Below are 26,946 nucleotides of genomic sequence, written 5' to 3'. Positions count from 1 at the left end.
CAATTACAGACCGGTAAGTCTAACGTCGGTACCGGGCAAATTAGTTGAAACAATAGTAAAGAACAAAATTGTCAGACACATAGAAAAACATAAACTCTTGAGCAATAGTCAACATGGTTTCTGTAAAGGGAAATCGTGTCTTACTAATCTATTAGAGTTCTTTGAAGGGGTCAACAAACAAGTGGACAAGGGGGATCCGGTGGAGATAGTGTACTTAGATTTCCAGAAAGCCTTTGACAAGGTCCCTCACCAAAGGCTCTTACGTAAATTAAGCTGTCATGGGATAAAAGGGAAGGTCCTTTCATGGATTGAGAACTGGTTAAAGGACAGGGAACAAAGGGTAGGAATTAATGGTAAATTCTCAGAATGGAGAGGGGTAACTAGTGGTGTTCCCCAAGGGTCAGTCCTAGGACCAATCCTATTCAATTTATTCATAAATGATCTGGAGAAAGGGGTAAACAGTGAGGTGGCAAAGTTTGCAGATGATACTAAACTACTCAAGATAGTTAAGACCAAAGCAGATTGTGAAGAACTTCAAAAAGATCTCACAAAACTAAGTGATTGGGCAGCAAAATGGCAAATGAAATTTAATGTGGATAAATGTAAAGTAATGCACATTGGAAAAAATAACCCCAACTATACATACAACATGATGGGGGCTAATTTAGCTACAACGAGTCAGGAAAAAGATCTTGGCGTCATCGTGGATAGTTCTCTAAAGATGTCCACGCAGTGTGCAGAGGCGGTCAAAAAAGCAAACAGGATGTTAGGAATCATTAAAAAGGGGATAGAGAATAAGACTGAGAATATATTATTGCCCTTATATAAATCCATGGTACGCCCACATCTCGAATACTGTGTACAGATGTGGTCTCCTCACCTCAAAAAAGATATTCTAGCACTAGAAAAGGTTCAGAAAAGAGCAACTAAAATGATTAAGGGTTTAGAGAGGGTCCCATATGAGGAAAGATTAAAGAGGCTAGGACTCTTCAGTTTGGAAAAGAGAAGACTAAGGGGGGACATGATAGAGGTATATAAAATCATGAGTGATGTTGAGAAAGTGGATAAGGAAAAGTTATTTACTTATTCCCATAATACAAGAACTAGGGGTCACCAAATGAAATTAATAGGCAGCAGGTTTAAAACAAATAAAAGGAAGTTCTTCTTCACGCAGCGCAAAGTCAACTTGTGGAACTCCTTACCTGAGGAGGTTGTGAAGGCTAGGACTATAACAATGTTTAAAAGGGGACTGGATAAATTCATGGTGGCTAAGTCCATAAATGGCTATTAGCCAGGATGGGTAAGAATGGTGTCCCTAGCCTCTGTTCGTCAGAGGATGGAGATGGATGGCAGGAGAGAGATCACTTGATCATTGCCTGTTAGGTTCACTCCCTCTGGGGCACCTGGCATTGGCCACTGTCGGTAGACAGATACTGGGCTAGATGGACCTTTGGTCTGACCCAGTACGGCCTTTCTTATGTTCTTAGGGGTGTTGAGAGATGACGACGCCCATTCAGGAGTTAGGTAGTCACAGCAAAACATTTTTATTTCTGGGGCCAAAGCCCCTGTATAGCAGTGCAGACCAACAGCCCCCCCACCTTAAACAGAACAGGCCACTTGCCCGACCCCCCAGGGAGAGGCAGGGGGCAGGGGGAGCACAGGTGGGGGTGGGGGGCTCAGGCGGAGGGACCCCGGCAGCAGGGGAGGCGGGTGCTGTGGGCAGACCAGGCCAAAAGGGGGTGGGGAAGCAGCAGGGGAGGCGGAGGGCAGGGGGACTGGAGAGGAAGTTAACCCTTTATTGACCATTAAGTCCCCCCAACTCTGGTTCCTGTCCTGAGGTTCACAATCTTATTCTGGGGGTCACAGATCAGCCCCCAAAATCTCAGCTTCCCTGAGCACATCTCACTCTGATTTCTGTGGGGAGAAGAGAGTCAGGTAAGAATCACCCCAGGTACTCCAGACCCAGCCTCTCCCAGCAGGGGGCGCTGTGGGGGGCAGGGCAGGAGCACTGGTGGGGTGTGGGTGGGTATTTACCTTGCTTTTCTCTTCGGCGCCGGATGGACAGACTGAAAAAGGAACCGAGACAGAGGAGTGAGACCCTGGCTCCCCTGAACAGGAGTGTGTGTGGGTGGTATATAGCCCTGTCCGTGAGGATACAGGGGGAGGTCAGGGGGTCCAAGGGGAGCAGGGGCAGCGGAGATCTGGGGGTACATATCCTTCCCGAGGAGATATGGGGAAGGGGAACAGGTGTGGCCTGGGAGGCAGTGGGCTGGTTGGGGGGTACCTGGGGGTTGAGGGGTGTATGGGGTGGCAGTATGAAGGGGTGTTGCAGAGGAGGCTGGATGGTTGGGGGTGCAATGGAGGGTGGTATGGGGGGATAGGGACTGGGGGGCATATGGGGGCAGTGGGAAGGTTGGGGGCTGTATGGGAGGCACTGGGGTGAATGGTGGCAGGGCAGCACCTACCCTTATCCCGGAGGAGGCACTGGGGATCGGGGTGTATGGGGGGGAGGGGGTGACACGAGGGGCAGTGGGGGGGGTGACATGGGGGCGGGGCACAGACCTTTGTTTCCGAGGAGGCGGAAGAGCCCATAGAGCAGGAACGCAGCCAGGAACATCCCAATGGCGTCCTCCAGGGAGGGGCCCGTGGCACCTGGGGCAGAGGGGGGATGAGACCGAGAGACACTCCCCATTCCCTCCTTCCCCACACCTCTGCGTTACCCCTCCCCTTTCTCCCCTCCGCCCCCCCCACTCCATACCCCCTCCGCAGATCCTCCCCCATGGCACCCCTCCCCTTTCTCCCATCCGCCCCCCCACTCTCCCGAGCCCTCCCATCCCTGCACTCCTCTCCCATTGCCCCCTGCCCTGTCCCGCCGCTGTCCTCACCTGCTACGCGAAGCTGGACGCTCCTCCTGGCAGGGGTGGCCAGGGCGGTGTGGGTCACGTGGCAGCTGTAGGTGGCTCCGTGGTCGCGGGGCTGGACGGGCGCCAGGCGGGCGAAGCTGCTCAGGCTGTAGGTGCCGTCAGGGCCACGCCGGTGCCCTGACTCCCAGGTCTCAGTCACGTACTCCAGCAGGTCGCCCCCCGCCTCCCCGGGGCCCCGGCGCAGCCAGCTCACCGTCACGTCCAACGGGTAATAGCCAGAGATCTCACAGACCAGCTCGGCTGGTGCCCCAGGGGCCACCGATAGGGGGTCAGGGCGCAGCGTCACCACGGGGGGCTCTGAGGGGAGAGAGGGTTAGAGACTGGTCCCATACCGGCCTGTACAGACCAACCAGCGTCCCTCCTCCCCTGGGAGGCACAGACAGGGGATGGGGTGCAGGGTCACCTTGCGAGTGGGGGGAAGCGGGTTCAGAGGAAGAGATGAGTTATGACCTAGTCTGGCCTCCCTCATCTCCTGGGGGCATGGGGTACAGTGCCACCACCTGGGGCTCTGAGAGGAAGGAGGGATTAGAGACCAGTCCCATACAGCCCTGTATAGCCCAGCTAAGCGTCCCCAAAGTCTGTTGTTTCTAGGGGGCGCTGGCTCAATGTGGGGAACTCTGGGACCCCTCCAATTCAGGGGGTAAATATTGGGGTTCACAGCCCAGGCTGTGGGAGCATCAGTTCAGGGGCCCTCCCCAGAATCAGTCGTGTATCACTAGCCTGGGGTGGGGGGAAGATACCTGTGGGGTGCAAAGATCATCTCATATCCATGTCCCCCCAGGCTGGGAGCAGAGGCAGGAGCTCAAGGGGGGCCCCCCAGACTCACCAGTGATGCGCAGCTCCAGGGCCTGCTGGGCGTGGAGGTGGGGCAGGTAGATGGTGCAGATGTAGGTTCCTTCGTGCCGCACCCCGACCCGGGGCAGTCGCAGCGAGACGTTGGTGTCTGTGCCTGCCCTCCCCTCCTCCAGGAACAGCTGCGCCCCCTCCTCGGCCACGTGGGCCCGGCCTGACACCCCATCATAGGCCAGCACCACGCGCCCAGCACCCCTGTACTGGTACCGCCACTCCACCGAGAAGGGGCCGGGTGGTGCCGTGAAGCCACAGTCCAGCAGCACGTCCCGGCCCAGGCGGGAGTGCAGGTGCGGGGTGCGGGAGAACACAGACAACACCGCTGACGGGGGGAGAGATGAAGGGGTTACTGCTGTGAGCACCACAGGGACAGTGCTACGGGGGTGGGGGTTACTGTTGTAAGCACCATAGGAGCAGTGCCATGGGGGGGCAGGGTTGTGAGCACCACAGGGACAGTGCTACGGTGGTGGGGGGTTACTGCTGTGAGCACCATGGGAGCAGTGCCACGGAGGGAGTGGCAGGGTTGTGAGCACCACATGGACAGTGCCACGGGGTGGGGGGTTACTGCTGTGAGCACCATGGGAGTAGTGCCATGGGGGGGCAGGGTTGTGAGCACCACAGGGACAGTGCTACGGGGGTTGGGGGTTACTGCTGTGAGCACCATGGGAGCAGTGCCACGGAGGGAGTGGCAGGGTTGTGAGCACCACATGGACAGTGCCCCGGGGTGGGGGGTTACTGCTGTGAGCGCCATGGGAGCAGTGCCACGGAGGGAGGGCCAGGGTTGTGAGCATCAGAGGTAGTGCTTTGAGCACTACGGGAACAGTGGCACAAGGCAGGGCTGTGAGTACCATGAAGAACAGTGCCTTGGAGGAGGGCAGGGCTGTGATCACCACATGGACAGTGCCCCGGGAGGGATAGTGCTGTGAGCAGCACAGCAGGATGTGGGGGCAAGGGAAGGAGCTCGGGGCCCCGGGGAGAGAGGGGGTTCCCACAGCAGAGTTTTGGGGGGAGGCCGCTCCCACCCTACATTCCCAGGTGCCCTGGTTACCAGTTGCCATGGTGACTGCTGGTTGCTGGGACGTTGCCGCCTCCTCGCTCTTGAGGACAGCGCTGATCCCGTAGCCCCTGGCTGGGGCCTGGATGCTGCTGATGAACCAGGGGCCCCCCAGGCCCAGGGGGCTGCGGTGCTCGGGGGTCAGGCCGGCCGCCCAGGGCACGTGGGCCTCCTGTGGCGTGTAGGCGTTGATCTCACAGGACGGCAGCTCCCCCTCCTTGGGGCGACCCCCTGCTGGGAGGGGGACACGGTGCAGGGCCCCTGCAGGGTCTGGAGGGGAGAAAGGAATCGGGGGGAAGAGACATGGACACCCCAATGCCCACCCTTGCCAGGAGGGGGATACAACGCAGGGCCCCCCGGAATCTGGGGGGAGCGAGACGGGGGGGGGCAGTTGTGGGGCACGGGAAGGCGAATGAGGGACGTGCCAGAGAGGGGAGTGGGGGGGCACTGGAGGGCAGGGAGGAGTGGGGGAGCACTTGGGGAGGATGGGGAAAGGAGGGGGCTGTAAGAAGCGGGCTGGGGGAGCAGAGGGGAGAAGCAGGGTGTGGTGAACAGGTGGGGTAATACTGGGGGCAGGTGGGATGATGGGGTAGTCCTGGGGGGTAGGAGCAGGCAGCAGCGTGGTAGTGGGGGCAGGCACTGGAGGAGCAGGGTGTGGGAGCCTGGGGGGGGGAGGGGGGAAGGACATACCAGCGATGTCAAAAACCATGCCTGGCTCCAGGTCGGGGGGCAGCTCGGGCTCCGTCTCGGGGTGCCCCCGTCTCGCCCCCCGCAGCAGCAGCAGCGCCCGGCGCTGGGTCACGGAGCTCGGCATCACCCCCATGCCCCCCCCGGCCTCCTCCACGAACCAGCAATTCAGCCGGGGGGGCCCCGCCACAGCCAGACACAGAGCGAACCCTAGGGGCCGGGGCCAGGGGGTTAGTGGGGACACAAGGACCCCCCAAAGCTCCCTGGGACACCGGATTGCCCCAGATTGCCCCCTCCCCCAGGGCAGGACCCTCGAGAGACGCCCCCTCCCCTCGGGTCTGATTTCTCCCCCGCCCTCCCCCCAATAACTAGCAGGTGCCTCCACATCCCACCCAGGCCCTGAGCAGCCCCATCATCCCCCTCCTCCCGTACACCCTGTGGGGCACAGCCCCCCGCAGCTCAGGGGCAACGGGGACCAGGCAGCAAGTGTAAAACATCGGGACAAGGGGTGGGGGGTAATAGGCACCTATATAAGAAAAAGCCCCAAATATCGGGACTGTCCCTATGAAACCGGGACATGTGGTCGGGGGGGGGGGGGGAGTTGAAGGCCAGGACTGGGAAAGAACCGTGTCGGGGGGGGGGGGGAGCAGCCATGTCTCTGTGGGGGTTCAGGGTCCCAGAACGGGTTGGGGGGTTCACGGTCCCTGGGCGGGGGGAGCTGTGTCCGGGGGGCGGGGTCAGTTCGCCCTTGCGGGGGGGGAGGGGTGCCCTGTGGACAGACGGACAGAGAGTGGGGGGGGGGTCTGAGGACCGACGGGGGGAGGGGGGGTTGCTCCGGGAGCCCCCCCCCGCCACTCACCGGGCAGGATCAGGGCCAGGGCCCCCACGGGGGCGAGCGAAATCATGGCGGCTGGCGAGGCAGGGATGGAAATACCCGACCCCCCCTGCGCTTCCACTTTCACTTTCGGGGAGCGGGCGGGACAGACCGACACAGCCCGGCGACGCCCCCCCCGGCTGGAGCCCAGCTGCCCCTGCCCCGCCCCTTCTTCCTCTGCCCCCGCCCCCTCCCTCCCTCCCTCCACTGCCCCATCTTCCTCTGCCCCGCCCCCTCCCCCCACTCACTGCCCCCATCTTCCTCTGCCCCCACCCCCAGCGCCTCCTGCCCCGCCCCATCCGCCTCCTGCCCCGCCCCATCTTCCTCTGCCCCATCTCCTCCTGCCCCCTCCCCTCCCTCCCTCCACTGCCCCATCTTCCTCTGCCCCGCCCCCCAGCTCCCTCCGCCCCGCCCCCTCCCCCCCACTCACTGCCCCCATCTTCCTCTGCCCCCACCCCCAGCGCCTCCTGCCCCGCCCCATCCGCCTCCTGCCCCGCCCCTATCTTCCTCTGCCCCACCCCCAGCGCCTCCTGCCCCGCCCCCATCTTCCTCTGCCCCCACCCCCAGCGCCTCCTGCCCCGCCCCATCTTCCTCTGCCCCATCTCCTCCTGCCCCCTCCCCTCCCTCCCTCCACTGCCCCATCTTCCTCCGCCCCGCCCCCTCCCCCTCCCCCCACTCACTGCCCCCATCTTCCTCCCACCCCCAGCGCCTCCTGCCCCGCCCCTTCCGCCTCCTGCCCCGCCCCTATCTTCCTCTGCCCCACCCCCAGCGCCTCCTGCCCCGCCCCCATCTTCCTCTGCCCCGCCCCCCAGCTCTCTGTGCCCCCCAGCTCCCTCTGCCCTGTCCCCCATCTCCTCCTGCCCGCCCCCATCTTCCTCTGACCCATCTCCTCCTGCCCCCTCCCTTCCCTCCCTCCACTGCCCCATCTTCCTCTGCCCCGCCCCCCAGCTCCCTCCGCCCCGCCCCCTCCCTCCCCTGCCCCATCTTCCTCTTCCCCGCCCCTTCTTCCTCTGTCCCACCCCCAGCTGACCCTGCCCCCACCCCCAGCGCCTCCTGCCCGCCCCCCAGCTCCCTCTGCCCCCACCCCCCAGCGCCTCCTGTCCCGCCCCCCAGCTCCCTCTAACCCCGCCCCCAGGGCCTCCTGCCCGCCCCCCAGCTCTCTGTGCCCCCCAGCTCCCTCTGCCCTGTCCCCCATCTCCTCCTGCCCCCCCACAGCGATTTCTTCCCCATCTCCTCCTGCCCCCTCTCCCCGCTCACATCTCCTCTCCAGCTCCCTCTGCCCCGCCCCCTCCCTCCACTGGCCCCGCAACCTCTGCCCCCTCCCTCCACTGCTCACAGCTCCTCTCCATCTCCCTCTGCCCCCCAGCTCCCCTCCCTCTGCCCTGTCTGGTAACTGCCCCCATCTCCCTCTGCCCCCTGCGCCCCCCAGATCCCCTCCAGCTCCCCCTGCCCCGCTCCTCCCCTGCAGTCCCACCCTATTCCGATCTCCCTCCAGGTCCTCCCCCCCCCCACATCTCCCACCCCAGCCAGAGCCTCCCCCCACTGCTCTCCCTGGCCAGTCCCTATGTATGACCCCTGCCCCTTCCCCCATCCCCTCTAGGTCCTCCATCTGCTGTCTCTCCCTCTCCCCCCCATGCCCCATTTCTTCCCTCCTCCCAGTCCAGATCCTGTTCTCTGCTCCCCCAGGTCAGACCCCTTCTGGCAACCCACTAGGCAGCTGCCAGGGGACACCCCCCGCCCCCATCTTCCTCTGACCCATCTCCTCCTGCCCCCTCCCACAGGGGAGTAACCAGAATTCATGCCTCATACACAGGGCAGCCTTGGTCACTTGGCTTTATTGGGGGGGGGGGGAGATGAGGGGGGCTGCTCCCTGGGAGCACTATGGTGGGGGGGCGGAATCGAGAGCTGGGTTTCTCCTTCCTGGTGGGGCTGCAATGCCAGCGGGTGACACTTGGGGGGCTCACTGTGGAGCGCAGCCCAGGCCACCCCACGCCAGGCGCCAGACCTCGTTGTGGCGGTCGAACAGCTTCATGGGGCTGCGGAGAGATGGGAACAATAGAGTGGGTCAGGGCTCGGGGTGATCCCCAGAACCCACTGTCAAGGGGAATCTGCCCCCGAGTCCCTCCCAGAACCAGCTGCAAGGGGGAAACCTGCCCCCCAATCATCCCCACCCAGCTTCTGGGGTAACTGGGAAATCTGCCCCCCCACTAACCTACCCCAGAACCTGCTGTAATGGGGAAACCTGCCCCCCAATCACCCCCACCCAGCTTCTGGGGTAACAGGAAAACCTGCCCCCTTTAAAATAGGTATATATAAACATACCTATCTCATAGATCTGGAAGGGACCCTGAGTCCAGCCCCCTGCCTTCACTAGCAGGACCAAGTACTGATTTTGCCCCAGATCCCCCTCAAAGATTGAACTCACAACCCTGGGTTTAGCAGACCAATGCTAAAGGCCCCGGGTTTCGGGCCAAGCGCCCAGCCTCCCACTCCCCACAGCACAGCACCCCCTACTGAGTTGCTCCCCTGCGGTTTGCCCTGCTGCTGTGCCCCAAGGAACGCTGGCCCCTGCTCTGCCCCAGCACCCCAGGGAGGCAGCAGACGGGTCTCCCCCACCTGTTGTAGCCAGCAGAGTAGTGCCAGGAGCGGTCGAAGTGCCGGGCGTCTCGCCCCAGGGAGGCATCAAGGGCCCGAATGTGAGTCCCTCGATTGGCATCCGTGAGCCACCCCCCGAAGGAGCGAACGTAGGTGGGCAGAGCAGGGAACCGCTGGACGAAAACCTGGGCCAGACACAGAGAGACGGTGTCAGCCCCAGCCAGGCTGGGGTAGGGGTGTGTGGGGTGGGGGGGGTGACAGCCCCAGCCAGGCCGGGGGGAGGCTAGGGTTTGACGGTCAGTCCCTGGCCAGGCTGGGTTGGGTGGGGGTCACTCATGGCCGGCTCAGTGGGTAGATAGGACAGTGGGGGTCACTTATAGCAAGGGAGCAGTTGTGGGGATGGGGGTCACTAACAGTGGGTTTGGTGGGATAATTGGGAGTAGTAAGGGGGTCACTCAGCAGGTTCAGTGGGGAGCAATGTGGAGGGGGTCACTCAGTGGTTTTGGTGGGCGGGGTCACAGCAGGGTCAGTGGGGAGCAATGTGGGGGGTCACTCAGTGGGTTCCGTGGGGGGGTCACAGCAGGGTCAGTGGGGAGCAGTGTGGGGGGGGTCACTCAGTGGGTTTGGTGGGGGGTCACTCACAGCAGGGTCAGTGGGTTCCGTGGGGGGGTGTCACTCAGTGGGTACGGTGGGGGGTGTCACAGCAGGGTCAGTGGGCAGCAATCTGGGCAGTGGGGTCACTCAGTGGGTTCCGTGGGGAGGGTGTCACTCAGTGGGTTCTGTGGGGGAGGGTCACAGCAGGGTCAGTGGGGAGCAATGTGGGGGTGGGGGGTCACTCAGTGGGTTCTGTGGGGGGTCTCACAGCAGGGTCAGTGGGGAGCAATGTGGGGGTGGGGGGGGTCACTCACAGCAGGGTCAGTGGGTTCCGTGGAGGGGTGTCACTCAATGGGTTCTGTGGGGGGGGGCACAGCAGGGTCAGTGGGGAGCAATGTGGGGGTGGGGGGTCACTCAGTGGGTTTGGTGGGGGGTCACTCACTGCAGGGTCAGTGGGTTCCGTGGGGGGGTGTCACTCAGTGGGTACAGTGGGGGGTCACAGCAGGGTCAGTGGGGAGCAATGTAGGGGTGGGGGGTCACTCAGTGGGTACAGTGGGGGGTCACAGCAGGGTCAGTGGGCAGCACTCTGGGCAGTGGGGTCACTCACTGCAGGGTCAGTGGGTTCCGTGGGGGGGGGGGTCACAGCAGGGGCAGTGGGGAGCAATGTAGGGGTGGGGGGGGTCATTCAGTGGGTTCCATGGGGGGATGTCACTCAGTGGGTACAGTGGGGGGTGTCACAGCAGGGTCAGTGGGCAGCAATCTGGGCAGTGGGGTCACTCAGTGGGTTCCGTGGGGAGGGTGTCACTCAGTGGGTTCTGTGGGGGGGGTCACAGCAGGGTCAGTGGGGAGCAATGTGGGGGTGGGGGGTCACTCAATGGGTTCCTTGGGGGGTGTCACAGCAGGGTCAGTGGGGAGCAATGTGGGGGTGGGGGGGTCACTCACAGCAGGGTCAGTGGGTTCCGTGGGGGGGGGGTCACTCAGTGGGTTCTGTGGGGGGTCTCACAGCAGGGTCAGTGGGGAGCAATGTGGGGGTGGGGGGGGGTCACTCACAGCAGGGTCAGTGGGTTCCGTGGGGGGGTGTCACTCAATGGGTTCTGGGGGGGGGCACAGCGGGGAGCAATGTGGGGGTGGGGGGTCACTCAGTGGGTTTGGTGGGGGGTCACTCAATGCAGGGTCAGTGGGTTCCGTGGGGGGTGTCACTCAGTGGGTACAGTGGGGGGTCACAGCAGGGTCAGTGGGGAGCAATGTAGGGGTGGGGGGTCACTCAGTGGGTACAGTGGGGGGGTCACAGCAGGGTCAGTGGGCAGCACTCTGGGCAGTGGGGTCACTCACTGCAGGGTCAGTGGGTTCCGTGGGGGGGGTCACAGCAGGGGCAGTGGGGAGCAATGTGGGGGTGGGGGGGGTCATTCAGTGGGTTCCATGGGGGGATGTCACTCAGTGGGTACAGTGGGGGGTGTCACAACAGGGTCAGTGGGCAGCAATCTGGGCAGTGGGGTCACTCAGTGGGTTCCGTGGGGGGGGGGTCACAGCAGGGTCAGTGGGGAGCAATGTGGGGGTGGGGGGGTCACTCAATGGGTTCCTTGGGGGGTGTCACAGCAGGGTCAGTGGGTTCCGTGGGGTGGGGGTCACTCAGTGGGTTCTGTGGGGGGTCTCACAGCAGGGTCAGTGGGGAGCAATGTGGGGGTGGGGGGGTCACTCACAGCAGGGTCAGTGGGTTTCGTGGGGGGTGTCACTCAGTGGGTTCTGTGGGGGGTGTCACAGCAGGGTCAGTGGGTTTCATGGGGGGGTCACTCAGTGGGTTCTGTGGGGGGTGTCACAGCAGGGTCAGTGGGGAGCAATGTGGGGGTTGGGGGGTCACTCACAGCAGGGTCAGTGGGTTTCGTGGGGGGGTGTCACTCAGTGGGTACAGTGGGGGTTGTCACTGCAGGGTCAGTGGGTTTCATGGGGGGGTCACTCAGTGGGTTCTGTGGGGGGTGTCACAGCAGGGTCAGTGGGTTCCGTGGGGGGGTGTCACTCAGTGGGTTCTGTGGGGGGTGTCACAGCAATGTCAGTGGGGAGTAATGTGGGGGTGGGGGGGTCACTCACAGCAGGGTCAGTGGGTTTCGTGGGGGGGTGTCACTCAGTGGGTACAGTGGGGGTTGTCACTGCAGGGTCAGTGGGTTTCATGGGGGGGGTCACTCAGTGGGTTCTGTGGGGGGTGTCACAGCAGGGTCAGTGGGTTCCGTGGGGGGGGGGTCACAGCAATGTCAGTGGGGAGCAATGTGGGGGTGGGGGGGTCACTCACAGCAGGGTCAGTGGGTTTCGTGGGGGGGTGTCACTCAGTGGGTTCTGTGGGGGGTGTCACAGCAGGGTCAGTGGGTTCTGTGAGGGGGGTCACTCAGTGGGTTCCGTGGGGGGTGTCACTGCAGGGTTAGTGGGGAGTAATGTGGGGGTGGGGTCACTCAGTGGGTTTGGTGGGGGGTCACTCACTGCAGGGTCAGTGGGTTCCGTGGGGGGGTGTCACTCAGTGGGTTCTGTGGGGGTGTCACAGCAGGGTCAGTGGGCAGCAATCTGGGCAGTGGAGTCACTCAGTGGGTTTGGTGGGGGATGTCACAGCAGGGTCAGTGGGGAGCAATGTGGGGGGTCACTCAGTGGGTACAGTGGGGGGGTCACAGCAGGGTCAGTGGGCAGCAATCTGGGCAGTGGGGTCACTCACAGCAGGCTCAGTGGGCTGCGGGGGGTCGCCCTGCTGCGCTGCCGGCAGCAGGAAGGAGATGGTGTACTCCTGCGTCTCCCCAGCAGCCTGGTCCACCCGGGTCAGAACCGGTGCCGTCATCGGGATCTTCACACCTGCCGGGTTTATGTCATGTTTGCTCAGAATCCACATCCTCCCCACCCCAGAACCATCCCTCAACCCCCCTCCACTGCAGCCAGCTCAAGGGGGTCTCTACCCTTCCCCAGTTCTTCTGTCCCTGTTCTACCGAGGCTCATTAAACATGAAGCAGCCCCAGAGAGCCGGGAGGCGGCCCAACCCCCTATGTCCCTCCCCTTAGCCCCTGGGGACCTCGGAGGGAGTTTCTCAGGTTGTTATGGGGTCTCTGAGGGATGGATTATGGGCTATCTGGAGCAATGGAGTTCTGGGGGGGGGGGGGCTTGGAGTCACTATGAGGGTGGGGGCCTGTAGGGACCCCATGGGAGAAGGCTGTGGGGTTTGGGAGGGAGAGGGGGGCTATAGGTGGGGACACAGAGGGACATATGGGTGGAGCAGGGCTGTGGGTGCTCTAGGGGCTCTAGGAGGGGGGGTTATGTGTAGGGGTCAGGGAGCTGTGGGCTCTCTAGGGGTTGGGATCTGAAGCTGGGGGCAGAGGGGCTGTGGGGGTCACCTTACCCAGCTGGTTCCGGCCCTGGATGTAGCGGAAGAGGCGCCAGAAGCCGGTGGTCTTGGCAGCTGTGTACGTGTTGTTCACGCGGGTGCTGACCCAGGCCGAGGGGGGGTAAAGCCGGGCCTGGGGGGGGGGGCAGGGGACGACAGGAGCATGGGGGGGGGGGTCAATTCCTTCTCACGCTTCCTGCTCCATCCCTCCAACCCCCCCACTCCCTCCCAGCTTCAGGGGGACTGGCTGGCTCCAGAGGGTGGGGAATGAGATGCGGGTCCTTTTCCCGCTAGGGGGCACAGGCTCCCGTCCAGCCCCAGGGTGGGGGAACTACCCATCTCGGGAGGGCGTATTTTAGCAGGTTTTCCCTCCCCAACTGACCCTCACCTCGTAGTCAGAGCTGTTGCAGATGAGATCAAAGGTGAAACATTCGGTGACTTCCCCGCAGAATGTAGGCTTCTCCCTGCAGAACCAGATGGGGAGAGTCAGGGCGTACAGCCCCCCTGGGATTGGCCCCATCACCCTGGGGGTGCTGTTGCCCCCCAGGGGTTTGTGCAAGGATCAATCTCCATCCCGAGGCACTGGGGGAGGGGTTTGGGGATGTTCCCTCCACCACCCTCTGCAGTGAGGGGAGAGCCCCCCACTCACCTTTCTCCCCAGACCCCCCGTGCCAGGGCCAGGAGCAGCAGCATCACGAGGGGCATCATGGCAGAAGCTGCAGGGAGAGACTCAGGCTGGTGATGAAAAAGCCCCCCCCCCCCGACACCCCCACCCCACACTGCCAAGACCAGAGAGCCTGGGGCACAACCTGCCCAGCCTGTAGGTCCCTGCACCCATCAGTCCCCCCAGCCCAGCAGGATCAGCTCCCAGGTGCACCCCAAATCCCAAGACACCACCAGACTCTGAACCCCCCCATCACTCCCTCTCCCCATGCCCCCAGCTGCTCCATCACCCTGCAGACTCTTGCGTGGAGAGTTTGGGGTGTGACCCAGCTCTTCCCATGTGTTTGGGCACCAGGCAGAGACAGGGCTGCTTTTATCCCCCCTCCTCACCCCCGCCCCATGGCAGGTTACATAACCCCATGCCCAGCCCCTTCTGGCCCGTGAATCAGGCATGCGGTTGGGGTTGTGTAATGGGGCGGGGTGTGTGTGATATAACCAGCAACGGGAACAGAGCAGAACCTCAAAACCCAGCCCAGTGCTAGGGGCCGCTGTGCTGTGGGGGCCCCGGTTATACCCACTGTCCCCAGCCTGGTGTGAGGGGGGGACTGCTGTGGGTGCAAATATGCATTCTCCCCAGCCCGGCACCAGAGGGCAGTGTGCTGTGAGGTATCCTGGTTGTGCCCCATCTCGCAAGCCTGGCGCTGGGCGGGCCTCATGCCATTCTGGGGGGTGCTTTCCTGGGGGGGCACTGCCCGAGGGTCCCTCTGCCCATTCGGGGGGCACTGGCACACAATGAGAAGCAGGAGCCGGGCATCAAACAGACCAATAAATATTTATAGACATTAAAAAAACAACAAAGAATCAAGTTACAAAAGAATTATACGAGACAGGAACTGAGGGGGATGGGGGAGCCCCACTCTGAGCAGAGGCAGAAGTGCCACACCCAGTTCCTCACCAAGCCAGGTGATCCTCACCCCCGGGCTGCAGTGGGGAAAACAGGCACAGAGGTGGAATGGGGGAAGAACTTACTCCCAAAACAGGAGAGAACCCAGGAGTCCTGGCTCCCAGCCCCACCCCCTGCTCTAACCCACTAGACCCCACCCCCTTCCCAGAGCCAGGGACAGAACCTAGGAGTCCTGGCTGCCAGTCCATCTCTCCAGCTCTAACCCACTAGACCCCACCCCCTTCCCAGAGCCAGGGACAGAACCCAGGAGTCCCAAGGCCCAATCCAGTGACTTCCCCACTAGCCCAGGATTAGGGTGGGGGATGCATTAGAGGGATTCCCATGCCGCTGTTCGGTTTGTAATGGAGGGATTAGTACATCACACAACAAACATCAGGTGCTCCTACCACTGGGGCCTGCACTTCCCACTGGAATGCCCCCCAGTGGGGCTGGGGGGCATTCACCCCCAGCCCTTGGCAGGGAAGGGGGCGTCGTACCTATATTCAGGTTAGCTCTGTGCTTAGGGAGTGGGGGGAGGGTGTTGTACCAGGGAGGAAGGGGGAGCACCAAACTGGGGGAGTCGTTCCTGGAGGGGAGATATGGAGGGGTGTTGTCCCGGGAGGGGAGAGTTGGAGGAAAGGGAGCAGAGGATGCCGTCCTGAGGGCAGTCGGGATGGAAGGGGGGTGCTGTCCCAGAGAGGGACTGGTGGGGGGGGGGAAGGACAGAGGGGCAGGGGACCCCACCCCTACTATAGGGTGAAGGGACACTGGCCCTACCCCCAGGAGGGGATATTCATAGATCCCAAGGCCAGGTCTCGCCTGCCCCCCACAGAACACAGTCCAGTGACCCGCCCGGCACTGGAGCAGCTCTCAGCCATCCCATCTTGGTCGGAACGTTGCCCCCTTGGGCAGCTGCTCCCAGCCTCATTCCCCTCCCTGGTCTCCAGACTCTGGCGGCTGGGCCAAAGGGCCCTCGCATCACAGCTCTGTTCCCAGGTGGGGATCCAGTCACCCCTTCGCCATCTCTGCACGAGCAACTTGAGTCTATCGCGGCAAGGCCTGTTCCCTGCACCTTTCAGCATTCCAGCAGCCCCTCTCCAACATATCCCCACCTGTGTGGGAGTGCGGGCCCCAGACCTGGGCACAGGAGCCCAGTGACGGCTGCCCCAGGGCCAGGTACAAGGTAAAAAAAATCACATCCTGCCCGCGACTGCCTTGTTTGTACCTCCAAGGATCACACTAGCCCTTTGGCCATAAATTGGGGTCCAGGGGGCACTGGCCCAGGGAGGAGGGGTGAGGGTGGTCTGAGGGGAGATTGGGGGTTGCCCCATCCTCCAGAAGGGATAGAGCGGGTGGGCTGCAGGTTCCAGCTCAGCATCAGTCATTACACATACGAGAAAACCAAAGTGAATCACAGACGGCCAGACAGACAGGGACAGGACAGACTCACCAACCCACGGGTCGGCCTGCTACACACAGCACAGAGGGGCCGCACCCCACAAACACACCCTCCGCCCCAGTCTCCTTAGCCCATCATGGGCGAGGGAGGTGCCCCCCACTCAGCAAGGAGGGGGGGTTAGTGTTAAGAGTTCCTCAGGGACCCAAGAGTCCAGGTCCCCCCAGGGTACACAGCTATGGACCCACAACGCCACGGCCCAGGAATCCAGCCCCCACCTGGCACTGGAATGGGGCGTGGGGGCACGGAATTCACTATCCAGGACCCTGACAGAGACTTCAGTCTGTACAATCATCACGGCTTCCTGTCTCACCCCACCCACAGAGAGCGTCCCGGCTCCTCGGCTCCCCCCTCCCTGCCCCACAGCATCCTGGGAAGAGCGGGCCGCTCCAGGTGGGGATCCAGTCACTGGCGAGTCTGTGCATCTGGGATGGGTGGGGGGGGGGGGGGCATGTCTGTGCCCCAGGGTCTGTCGGGGAGGAGGGGGTGTCCATGTGCAGGGCGGGTGAGGCCATCCGCCACCTGCTCCCCCACTTCACATCTTCGCCCCGCTCCCCCCGCTGAAGCCCAGTTCACTGCGTGGAGACCTCCCGGCAGCCTGGGGCTCCCGTAGCGCCGCCCAGTCGCCCTCCCCTGCCCCGCCTGCCGCCACGGGCTCCTTCTTGGGTCCCCCGCCTGCCCCGGCCAGGCGGTGGCGCCGCTCGCAGTGCCCCTTGTGGCGCATGAAGCTGTCTCGCCACATGAACTTCTTGGCGCAGACGTCGCACTCGTAGGGCTTGAGGCCGGTGTGCGTCTTCATGTGCTCCGTCAGGTGGTGCTTCATCTTGAACTTCTTGTTGCAGACAGGGCAGTCGAAGGGGCGCAGGTTGAGGTGCATGTTGACGTGCCGGTCGCGCATGCTCTTGTGGGAGAAGGCCTTGCCGCAGTGGCACATGAAGATCTTGTTGCCATCGCCCGAGCCGGCCGCCAGCTGCACGGCCCCGTGCTCCACGGGGGCCTGGGGGGGGAAGACCAGGATCTGGTTGCCCTGCATGTCCATGGGCATGAGGGAGCGCTGGGCAAAGTTGCTGCCGCCGCCCGGCCCCTCCTCCAGCCCCTCGTAGGGCGAGGGGAAGTCCTCCGAGGACTCGCAGAAGTTGACCTGCTCCTCCAGCTTGGCCCTGGAAGGCTCGGTCAGCGTACGCACGTCACTGATGCTGAGGGGGGGCTCACCGGGGGCCGGCCCCACCTCCACCGGGTCCTCGTCCTCCTCGCATGTCAGCACCAAGTCCTCCTGGGACCGCTCCTTCTTGATGTACACCCACTGCTTCTGGGGCATGATGCTGGGCTGCACGTAGGCTGGGCGCCGCCCCCCGCCCCCACCACTGCCCCCATCCCCGCCGCTGTCACTCACATCATCGTCTGTCTCCAGGATGAACTTGCTGCCGCCGGAGAAGGGCTCGGGGCAGCGGGTAGGACCCTTCTCGGCCTGGAAGATCACCTCCTCGTCCGGCCCCTCCGATCCGTCCCGCTCTATGCCGCCCGCCGCCCCTCGCAGTGCATACTTGGCAGGCCCGTGCTCCAGCCCCTCACCAGTCTCCCGGGGGCTGAAGTAGTTACTGCTGCTGGGGGACTGGTTCTCGCTGGTGCGGCTGGAGTGGGCGCGGAAGGAGGAGGAAGGTGAGGGGCCGGCAGTGCCGCGCCCCTCCTTGAGCAGCTCCGTGCACTTGTCCACAATGTGCCACATCTGCAGCACGCTGCCCACGGTGAGAAAATTGACGATCTCGTCTGAGGCCATGCTCAGCTTGCCGGTATACGCGGAGCCCAGCACCGTCTCGAAGGCACCCGGGTCCATGACGTTGGGCAGCACGATGGACGTCATGTTCTTCAGCAGCACCTGGTCGTGGAAGTAGGGCGAGGAGGCGGCCAGCACGGCCCGGTGGGCCCGGAACACCCGGCCCTGCACGTGGATGGAGATGTCGCACAGCTTGCCCTCCACCCGCTGCTGGTTCAGGTTCTCCAGCAGGGCGCTGGTGATCTCCGGGAAGTCCACGTGCACAATGGCACCGCACGCCGGGTCCATGGTGCCGGGGATGCACTGCCTATGAGAGACAGAAGATTAGAGCTGTGGGGTGCTGGGGGAGACCCCCAACAATCCGGTGTCCCAGAGACCCTCTCTGTGGGGTGCTAAGGAGACCCCACCTCCTTTCTCAAATGCTGCGTTCCAAAGATCCCCGGGGCAGGAAGGAGACCTTCTGTCTGGGCCCCCCCCACAGATCCTGTGACCCAGACCCCCCAGCACAGGGAGCAGGGCAGGCCTGGGATCTGAGGAGATTCACTGAGACATTTAACCCTTTGTGGAATGGACCATAGGGGGCAGGTGAAATTCAAGGTTGATAAATGCAAAGTAATGCACACTGGAAAACATCATCTCAACTATACATATAAAATGATGGGGTCTAAATTAGCTGTTACCCCTCAAGAAAGAGATCTTGGAGTCGTGGATAGTTCTCTGAAAACATCCACTCAGTGGGCAGCGGCAGCCAAAACCAGTAAAGAATGTTGGGAACCGTTAGGAAAGGGATAGAGAATCAGACAGAAAAGGTCATATTGCCTCTCTATAAATCCATGGTACGCCCACATCTTGAATACTGCAGGCAGATCTGTTTGCCCCATCTCAAAAAAGATATATTGGAATTGCAAAAAGTACAAAGAAGGGCTACAAAAATGATCAGGGGGATGGAACGGCTTCCATATGAGGAGAGAGTAAAACAACTAGGAGTGTTCAGCTTGGAAAAGAGACGACTGAGGGGGTACGGCAGAGGTGAGAAAGTGAATAAGGGAGTGTCTGCCAGAAGCTGGGAGTGGGCGACAGGGGATGCATCACTCGATAACTGCCCCTTTCTGTTCATTCCCTCTGAAGCATCTGCCACGGGACACCAGGCTAGATGGATAATTGGTCGGACCCACTGTGGTCGCTCTTACGTCCTTATAATAAAATAACCCCTGAGCCCCTGCCTGGCTCCCAGCCCCCAACCCATAACTGCCCCTGACACCCCAGACCCCTCAGGTCATAACCTCCCCCAACCCCCCAACTCTTAGGCACCACCCCATCACAACCTCCGACCTTATACTTCCCTCCTGCAAACCTCCCATAGCCCATCTCAACCCGCACAGAGCTGCTTCCCCCCCGCTTCTAGGTCTGCCTCCTCTCCCCTCCCCAACAGCTCCCCCACCTTATACCCCCCACAGCTCACTTCCCAGCCGCCCCAGTGTCCCTCATGTCATGTCACCCCCCAGCCCTCCTTCCATCTTCTACCCTGCCCCTAGCCCCCTGCAACCTCCAAGCCAACTGGCCTCCTGCACAGTGCCCCAGTCCCCAGCCCCTCAACCCTAGGGCCCCTCCCCCCTCATATCACCCCCCAGATCCTCTGCCCACAGACCCCTCGGGCCCCTCCCCCCTCATGTTACCCCCCAGCTCCTCTGCCCACAGACCCCTCGGGCCCCTCTCCCCCATGTCACCCTCCCAGGTCCCCCCCCTGCCCATAGACCCCCTCGGGCCCCTCCCCCCTCATGTTACCCCCCAGCTCCCCCACCCCTGCACCCACAGACCCCTCGGGCCCCTCCCCCCCATGTCACCCTCCCAGCTCCCCCACCCTCTCTGCCCACAGACCCCCTCGGGCCCCTCCCCCCTCATGTTACCCCCCAGCTCCCCCAGCCCCTCTGCCCACAGACCCCCCTCGGGCCCCTCCCCCCTCATGTCACCCCCCAGATCCTCTGCCCACAGACCCCCTCGGGCCCCTCCCCCCTCATGTTACCCCCCAGCTCCTCTGCCCACAGACCCCTCGGGCCCCTCTCCCCCATGTCACTCTCCCAGGTCCCCCCCCCGCCCCTAGACCCCCTCGGGCCCCTCCCCCCTCATGTTACCCCCCAGCTCCCCCACCCCTGCACCCACAGACCCCTCGGGCCCCTCCCCCCCATGTCACCCTCCCAGCTCCCCCACCCTCTCTGCCCACAGACCCCCTCGGGCCCCTCCCCCCTCATGTTACCCCCCAGCTCCCCCAGCCCCTCTGCCCACAGACCCCCTCGGGCCCCTCCCCCCTCATGTCACCCCCCAGATCCTCTGCTCACAGACCCCTCGGGCCCCTCCCCCTCATGGAACCCCCCCCGCCCCTCCACCCACAGACCCCTCGGGCCCCTCCCCCTCATGTCACCCCCCAGGTCCCCCCGCCCCCTCGGGCCCCTCCCCCCTCATGTCACCCCCAGGTCCCCCCCGCCCCTAGACGCCTCGGGCCCCTCCCCCCTCATGTCACCCCCCAGCCCCTCACCTCCCCGCGCTCGCTCACCCGCCCGCTCGCGCTCCGGGGCTCTCAGGCCGCCGCCACCATCTTGTTACTCACCCTCCTCCCCCGAGTCCCCGGCCCCGCCTGGCTTAAAGGGGCAGGCGCCGTCGCCCTCAGGCTGCTATGGGGCACTATCTGCCGACACCCGGCCCTGCCCTTTAACGCGACCCAGCCCGCCCCGCGCACGGAGTGTGAAGCCCCTTAACCCCGTCTTCTTAAAGGGGCAGACCCAGCCGCCGTTCCCCGCCCCTGAGCCAACGTCGGCCGACACCGCAATTTCGCCTTTAAATACCGGGCCTTAAAGGGATCCGCGTTGCGCAGGCTCTGTTCCTTAAGAAAAAGTGGCCTCCGACGGCTCCACCTGCTCTTTAACTCCCTCCTCCGTGACAGACAGGGCCGGCACGGGGCGGGGCCTCCCCGGCTAGCCCCGCCCCCGCCACCTGCCCCCCCCGCTCTTTACCCCTTAGCGCCCCCACAGCTCAGTCACAGCCCAGACCCTCCCCCCACAGAGCCACCTACCCCCCAGGCTCCCCCCCATGTCCTCTTACTGCCCCCCAGCTCAGACCCCTCCCCTCCTGCCAAAGAGCCACCTACCCCCCAGGCTTCTCCCCATGTCCTCTTACTGCCCCCCAGCTCAGACCCCTCCCCTCCCCCCACAGAGCCACCTGCCCCCCAGGCTCCCCCCCCCCCATGTCCCTTTACTGCCCCCCAGCTCAGTCACAGCCCAGACCCTCCCCCCACAGAGCCACCTACCCCCCAGGCTCCCCCCCATGTCCTCTTACTGCCCCCCAGCTCAGACCCCTCCCCTCCCCCCACAGAGCCACCTGCCCCCCAGGCTCCCCCCCCATGTCCCTTTACTGCCCCCCAGCTCAGTCACAGCCCAGACCCTCCCCCCACAGAGCCACCTGCCCCCCAGGTTCCCCCCGATGTCCTCTTACTGCCCCCCAGCTCAGACCCCTCCCCTCCCGCCACAGAGCCACCTGCCCCCCAGGCTCCCCCCCCCCCATGTCCCTTTACTGCCCCCCAGCTCACTCACAGCCCAGAGCCAGCAGCCGCTGAGTAAGAAAAAGATTTTATTTTTGGGTTTTTTTGTTTGTTTTTTAAACATTTCTTTTGTACAAAGAGGGAGGGGCAGCCCAGGAGATGGGGAGGGCTCTGCTCCACCCCCTTAACCCCACCCCAGAACCAGCCACAAACAAACCCTGTCACCCTCCCTGCCCCCCAGAGTCTCCAGCCCCCCTGGGCAGGCAGGGGGTCTAATCCGAGTCCGACAGAACGATGATCTCCTCCGGGTCACACTGAGTCGCCACGCTGGTCTGGGGAGAGAGCAGGGCAGGGACACATGGTCAGGCCACCTCTCACCCAAACTGGCATCCCCACTCACCCCCCCATCTCAGCCAGCCCCTCACCTTGCAGGCCTTGGGCAAGAGGCGCTGGCACAGCTGCGGGCTGCCCTGGGAGCTGCTGACCAAGCTCTGGAAGGGCGAATCGGCACGGGTGGAGTCAGGCAGGGGGCTGCGGGGCAGCAGGCCATCTAGCGGCAGCTCCAAGTCCTCATCCTCTGAGCCGATGCTGTGAACCTCCAGGCAGCTGCTGGCAAGGGCGGGAGAGATGGGGTCATGGGGGAGGGGACAGCATGGGGTGGCACCTGGAGTCAGCCTATCACACCAGGGGCAGGGTTCCTTCTCCCCCAATGCGCCCACCCACCAGGGCCCACCCTCCCCCTGGCAGTCCAAGAGGGAAGATGGTTCTTGAACCCATGGGCCCCTTGGAACAGGCTCTACTCCCAGCCCCCTTCACCCGCTGGGGATGGCTGGACACGGAAGGGCTGGAGTGGCCACCACACCTGACAGTAACTGCCCCACCAAGGCCCCCCATGCAAAGACCCCCCACCCATTGCTGTGGTTCCCAGTCAGGAGCAGGACAAGAGGGGGACCCACAGTGTCAGCTCCAGCCCAGCATCCCCTCCTTGATGCGCACAGCCCCGTTCCTTCTCCCCTGCCGTCTCCTCACCTGTCACACAGAGCTCCCCCCACCTCACACACTGCCTGGTCTGGCGTGTCTCCCCTTGCCCCCACCTGTTGCCACAGGGCAGCTCCTGGCGTCCCCTCTTGCAGGCTGGGGGCCCAGCGCTGCCGTTGAAGCTGGTGGAGCTGATGATGCTGCCCCCGTTCTCCAAGGGCCGGGCAAGGGGGCTCCTGGGGACAGACAGCTGCCTTCTCTTGGCAGGGGGCTGAGTCCGGAGCCCGGAGTCCCCCATGCCACCTCCCTCCTGCTTCACCGCGAAACTAGCAGGCTCCTTCAGGGAGACCTCCTGCTCAGTCCGTGAAGAGACCGTCTCAGGGGAGGCGGGGCCCAGTGGGGTGGCCTCAGAGGGCTCTGGGGACAAGGGGGCAGCCTTGGGGGTGGCCTCGGAGCCCCCTGGGAGTTGAGGGGAGGGGGGTGGTGTTTCGCTGAGTTCCAGGGGTAGGGCCTCAATCTCCAGCACAAACAGCTCCTGCACCGGGCTGAATGGTGGCCCCTCCTCCTCCTTGGGGGACGGGGGCCCCTGGCCCTCTGCAAGGGGCAGGGGCTCCTCATCTTCATCCTCTTCTTCGTCCTCCTCATCCTCGTCGTCCTCATCCTCGTCCTCCAGATCCTCCCCGCCTGACGAGCATGGCAGTGGCTCCAGGCCCGGCTCCAGGCCCAACTCCATGCACTGGTCTTCCTGGTCCCCTGCCGTGTCCTCACCTGCTGCTTCTGCATCTGGGAGAGTCACCACAGAATAGAACCCAGGAGTCCTGGCTCCCAGCCCCCCTGCTCTAACCCACTGGACACCACTCCCCTCCCAGAGCCAGGGACAGAACCCAGGAGTCCTGGCTCCCAGCCCCCCTGCTCTACCCACTAGACACCACTCCCCTCCCAGAGCTGGGATAGAACCCAGGAGTCCTGGCTCTGTGCGGTATGTACCTTGCATGGCTGCATCCTCTTCTTCCTCCTCCCCACCTTCTTGGCTCTGCTGCAGCTCCTCCTCAATGTCTGTGTCTGATGAGGGCTCTTCCTCCTCCGAGTCATCGTCGTCCTCCTCACTGACCGCAAGTGCCCCTTGGCTTGTGGCGCTCGTACTGGGGCTGCCCTGGGGAGAGTGGAGAAAGGGGCATTACGCCAGCTGTGTCCCCACAGGCCTGTCTACAAACTCCCTTCGTTTCCCCACCCCCAGCCCCAGCCTCTCCCACGCTGGGAGCCCTGCTGGCAAGTGCTGTGCAGCTACAGGGCACAGCTCACGCCAGGCAGCCCAGGAGCCGAAGTACTCCCTTCCCCACGCAGGGGGCTGGGCAAAGCACATGGCACAGCTTGGGAGCTCTATCCCCCCCCAGGGTGCACACAGCTGTATGCACCCCACCTCACCTGCGTGTGGGGATGCCCCTCCCCTGGGTCTGGCGCCATGGGGCAGGGTGGGGGCAGCGGCCCCTCCTGCCGGGGGGTGGCGCTGCCACGGGCTTGGGCAGCTCTCTTGCGGACACGCTCCTCCTCCTCGCTCTCGTCCTGCAGCTGGGCATAGCGCGAGACGACGCTGTCCAGACGCGTCAGCGCCACCTCGCGGTTCTCCCGCAGCCGCCGGGCCAGTGCAGAGTCCCTTCGGGCAGGGTCAGTGTCTGCACACGGGGGTGAGGGGGTCAGAGGGGCCCCGAACGGAAACACTCCCCCTCTCATCCCCAACCTGGGATAACCCCACCTGCCCTTCTCTCTACTATGACTGGGTAGGGCCTCATCTGGCCTTCCCTGCCCTCCCCAACCAATGCTGCCCCTCCCGCCCCCCCCCCGAATGGTCTCACCAGGCCAGCAAAAATTGTTATGTTGTCCTGCGTGCCCTCTCACCAGCCCAGCACTGGTCAGTACTCCCCCCCTTCCCCCTCTCACCGGGCCGGTACTGGTTGGTACACACCCCTGCGCACGCTCTCACCAGGCCGGTACTGGTCATTATGCATCCCTCCCCTCCCCGCGCTCTTACCAGGCTGGTACGCGCCCCCCGTCCCCCGTCCCCCTCACCAGGCCAGTACTGGTCAGTACGCCCCCGCCCCATTCCCGAACGCTCTCACCAGGCCGGTATGCCCCCCCCATCCCCCCATGCTCTCACCAGGCCGGTACTGGTCAGTATGCCCCCCCCCTGCTCTCACCAGGCCAGTACTGGTCAGTACGCCCCCGCCCCATTCCTCCGCGCTCTCACCAAGCCGGTATGCCCCCCCCATGCTCTCACCAGGCCGGTACTGGTCGGTGAGGTGGCTACCGAAGTTGTAGACCAGGTCGAGGTGGCGCCGCTCCTGCAGGCGGTTGCCCACCTCGCGGAAGGCATCCAATGCCATGCTCTGCATCTGGCGCTTGGCCAGGCCCAGGCTGTGGCGGGCACTGGCCTTCTGGATCACCTTGAGGATGTCCGTGTAGTCGGGGAAGACGTCGGGCCGGTTGATGAAGCGCTCGATGCGCCGGTTGACCTCCGGGTAGCGGGTGCCCCGGTAGGGGATGCGCTGCTCGATCACCCGGCCCGTCAGGCTGCTGCATTGCTTGAGCTGGCACAGCCGCTCGAAGATGTGCATCATCTTGCGCTTGAGCCGGCTCTCCTGCAGGTAGGTGGAGTCCTCGCTGTCCAGCTCAGCCAGGTCCAGCTCCCGCTCCTGCAGCCGCCGGATCTCCCCCATGTAGACACGCAGCAGGTTCTCCAGGTAGCGGATTTGCCGCTTGGAGCCAGTGCCACGCTGTCCCAACGTCCCCTCCCCCTCCTCCTCGGGCGCTGCTGGCTCCGGCTGGTGGGGGGTGGTGGGGGCGGGGGCTGAGCTGAGCGCCAGCTTGCGGCGCTGCGTGTGGGCCTTGAGCACGGTGCACAGCTCGTTGATGTAGACGTAGACTTTGCTGCGCTTGCTCTGCACACGTGTCAGGCAGCGCCCCAGCACGTTGCGAAACTCAGCTGAGGCCAGGAACTCGGCACCAGCCTTCTGGTGCCGGCTGGCCAGGAACGGGATCACCTCGGGGTGCTCCTCCGTCAGCCGGCTACAGCACTCCAGGAACTGGGGAGAGAGGCATGGGGGGAAGGGTCAGACGGGTGCCAGCACTCCAAAACCAGGCGGAAGGGAGAATGGGTGTCCGGACCAGGTGGAGACAGAGCGAGGGGCGCACATGCTCACACAACACAGAGGTGGTCACATGGACAGCAGGGCCAGTGGGGCAGGGGACCGAGGGGGGCAGAGCCCAGGGCAGCAAGGCACTGATGGAAGTCACAGGGCGTTGTGGGGAGTGGACCCGGCTCAGGGGAGAGGGCTTGGGGGGACAGGGCCCCTGTTCACAGGAACGCCTCCCCGAGCACTTTCACTTCCCAGGGTTTGATAAAGAACCAAAATCAGAGCCTCCTCCCCGCAGCTGGGTCAGCCCTGGAAATCCACTCACCTCCACCCCTCCCAGATCCCACAAGCCGTGGGCTGTTCACGCTTCAAGCCACACAGGCCTCCCTCCCAAGCCCCTTTCACAACGGGGGAGGGGGGAGCGGGCTGGGCTCAGACCCACAGGGCAGGATCAGTCCAGTAGACTTAGCCAGGGCAGAGCAAGCCCCAAGCCTCACAGGCTAGCTGACTGAGGAATGAGACACGGGGCCTTTCCCCTCTAGGGGGTGCTGGCTCCAATCCAGCACCAGAGCTGGCTCAGGGGGGTGGGGAATGGGACACGGGGCCTTTCCCCTCCAGGGACTGGCTGGCTCAGGGGGGCAGGGAACAGGATACAGGGTGGGGGATATGCGGAAGGGACACAGAAGTCCATGGCTGTGGGAGGGGTATATGTGGGGGTGGGGGAGAACAGGGGTACATAGCTAGGGAAGGCCATACATGGGAGATGGGGACTCTACCAGGGGCACTCACCTCTGCAAAGAGCCGTTCATTCTCAGCCTTGAAGCTGCCACCATGCTGGGCCAGGGGATCTGGTTTCTTGGTGGGGGTCCCACTGGGCTGGGGGGAGGCAGGGGCGGGCCCTGGGGGCTCCCTGGGCATAGGTGGTGGCAGCCCCTCCTCCTCATCGTCCAAGATGATGATGTTGCTCTCCACTGTGGCAGCCATGGGGGTAGGTCACTGCCTGGGTTGGGGATCAGAGCTGCAGGGGGGGCCTGAGGGCAGGGCACATCCCGGAGGGGGTGCCCACGGGGAGTAACCCCCACAGTGCAGGTGGTCTCTCAGTCCCAGGGGGCACTGCCTATATGGGGAGATAGAACAGTGAGTGCTGGATCTACCCCCAGTATCCACTCTGTAGCCCTAACTCCATGCCAGGCCCAGTACCCACCCCCAATGCCAACCCTACTTCCCTATATACCCCAACCAGTAACCAGCGCCTGCCCTATATCCCCCCACCACATACCTAGTGCTTTCCCTATATGGCCCCTCACCCACCCTGGGATCCAGCATCTGCCTCATCCCCATCCTGTACCTGCCTCTCACTCCCCCCCAGTACACAGCCCCCATCCTGTAGCTATCCCATATCCAAACCTCACCCCATCCCCGGGAGCCACCCTATATCCCCCCCACCCTACTACCCACATATCACTTCACCCCAGACCTTACCCCACCTATAGCCATTAGGGTGACCAGACAGCAAGTGTGAAAAATCGGGACAGGGGGT

The 26,946-nt window shown here is 63.5% G+C and overlaps 4 protein-coding genes across 4 annotated transcripts; all 4 read right to left on the bottom strand.

The window, feature by feature from the left end:
• Nucleotides 1-1,531: 1,531 nt before the first annotated feature.
• Nucleotides 1,532-6,441, bottom strand: TAPBP (TAP binding protein). Its single transcript, XM_065415479.1, has 8 exons — nucleotides 6,374-6,441; nucleotides 5,518-5,724; nucleotides 4,822-5,097; nucleotides 3,751-4,095; nucleotides 2,886-3,221; nucleotides 2,563-2,652; nucleotides 2,035-2,066; nucleotides 1,532-1,914 (listed from the first exon to the last, which is right to left on the bottom strand). Exons 1-8 carry the CDS (start codon nucleotides 6,417-6,419, stop codon nucleotides 1,903-1,905), a joined length of 1,344 nt encoding a protein of 447 aa, XP_065271551.1. The 5' UTR covers nucleotides 6,420-6,441; the 3' UTR covers nucleotides 1,532-1,902.
• Nucleotides 6,442-8,348: 1,907 nt separating this feature from the next.
• LOC135887767 (heme-binding protein 2-like) lies at nucleotides 8,349-13,637 on the bottom strand. Its single transcript, XM_065415518.1, has 6 exons — nucleotides 13,579-13,637; nucleotides 13,318-13,393; nucleotides 12,945-13,062; nucleotides 12,273-12,406; nucleotides 9,005-9,168; nucleotides 8,349-8,424 (listed from the first exon to the last, which is right to left on the bottom strand). Exons 1-6 carry the CDS (start codon nucleotides 13,635-13,637, stop codon nucleotides 8,349-8,351), a joined length of 627 nt encoding a protein of 208 aa, XP_065271590.1.
• Nucleotides 13,638-16,526: 2,889 nt separating this feature from the next.
• ZBTB22 (zinc finger and BTB domain containing 22) lies at nucleotides 16,527-20,377 on the bottom strand. The gene is made up of 2 exons (XM_065415477.1): nucleotides 20,317-20,377; nucleotides 16,527-18,072 (listed from the first exon to the last, which is right to left on the bottom strand). Exon 2 carries the CDS (start codon nucleotides 18,051-18,053, stop codon nucleotides 16,527-16,529), a length of 1,527 nt encoding a protein of 508 aa, XP_065271549.1. The 5' UTR covers nucleotides 18,054-18,072; nucleotides 20,317-20,377.
• Nucleotides 20,378-21,369: 992 nt separating this feature from the next.
• Nucleotides 21,370-26,390, bottom strand: DAXX (death domain associated protein). The gene is made up of 7 exons (XM_065415474.1): nucleotides 26,196-26,390; nucleotides 24,551-25,355; nucleotides 23,701-23,948; nucleotides 23,263-23,428; nucleotides 22,392-23,058; nucleotides 21,723-21,906; nucleotides 21,370-21,629 (listed from the first exon to the last, which is right to left on the bottom strand). Exons 1-7 carry the CDS (start codon nucleotides 26,388-26,390, stop codon nucleotides 21,570-21,572), a joined length of 2,325 nt encoding a protein of 774 aa, XP_065271546.1. The 3' UTR covers nucleotides 21,370-21,569.
• Between the last annotated feature and the right edge of the window lie 556 nt (nucleotides 26,391-26,946).

The sequence above is a fragment of the Emys orbicularis genome, chromosome 13 (assembly GCF_028017835.1).
Source record: "Emys orbicularis isolate rEmyOrb1 chromosome 13, rEmyOrb1.hap1, whole genome shotgun sequence".
NCBI classification, from domain to species: domain Eukaryota; kingdom Metazoa; phylum Chordata; order Testudines; family Emydidae; genus Emys; species Emys orbicularis.
This window is presented reverse-complemented; position numbering and strand designations above follow the sequence as displayed.

Bases quoted from the DNA above. Each gene is read 5' to 3' on its own strand.
- DAXX (XM_065415474.1), bottom strand. From the start codon at position 26,390: ATGGCTGCCACAGTGGAGAGCAACATCATCATCTTGGACGATGAGGAG. The intron at 23,429-23,700 runs GTGAGGTGGGGT...CACTCTCCCCAG, and splicing joins AGGGGCATCCCCACACGCAG to GGCAGCCCCAGTACGAGCGC. The intron at 21,907-22,391 runs GTGGGGGCAAGG...CGCCCTTGCCAG, and splicing joins GAGCTGCCCTGTGGCAACAG to CAGCTGCCTGGAGGTTCACA.
- TAPBP (XM_065415479.1), bottom strand. From the start codon at position 6,419: ATGATTTCGCTCGCCCCCGTGGGGGCCCTGGCCCTGATCCTGCCCG. The intron at 5,725-6,373 runs GTGAGTGGCGGG...CCCGGCCCCTAG, and splicing joins CCTGGCCCTGATCCTGCCCG to GGTTCGCTCTGTGTCTGGCT. The intron at 2,067-2,562 runs GTCTGTGCCCCG...TTCCTTTTTCAG, and splicing joins CCGCCTCCTCGGAAACAAAG to TCTGTCCATCCGGCGCCGAA.
- ZBTB22 (XM_065415477.1), bottom strand. From the start codon at position 18,053: ATGGACCCGGCGTGCGGTGCCATTGTGCACGTGGACTTCCCGGAGATC.
- LOC135887767 (XM_065415518.1), bottom strand. From the start codon at position 13,637: ATGATGCCCCTCGTGATGCTGCTGCTCCTGGCCCTGGCACGGGGGGTC. The intron at 12,407-12,944 runs GTAAGGTGACCC...TAAACCCGGCAG, and splicing joins CCAGGGCCGGAACCAGCTGG to GTGTGAAGATCCCGATGACG. The intron at 8,425-9,004 runs GTGGGGGAGACC...ATCTCTCCGCAG, and splicing joins TACTCTGCTGGCTACAACAG to CCCCATGAAGCTGTTCGACC.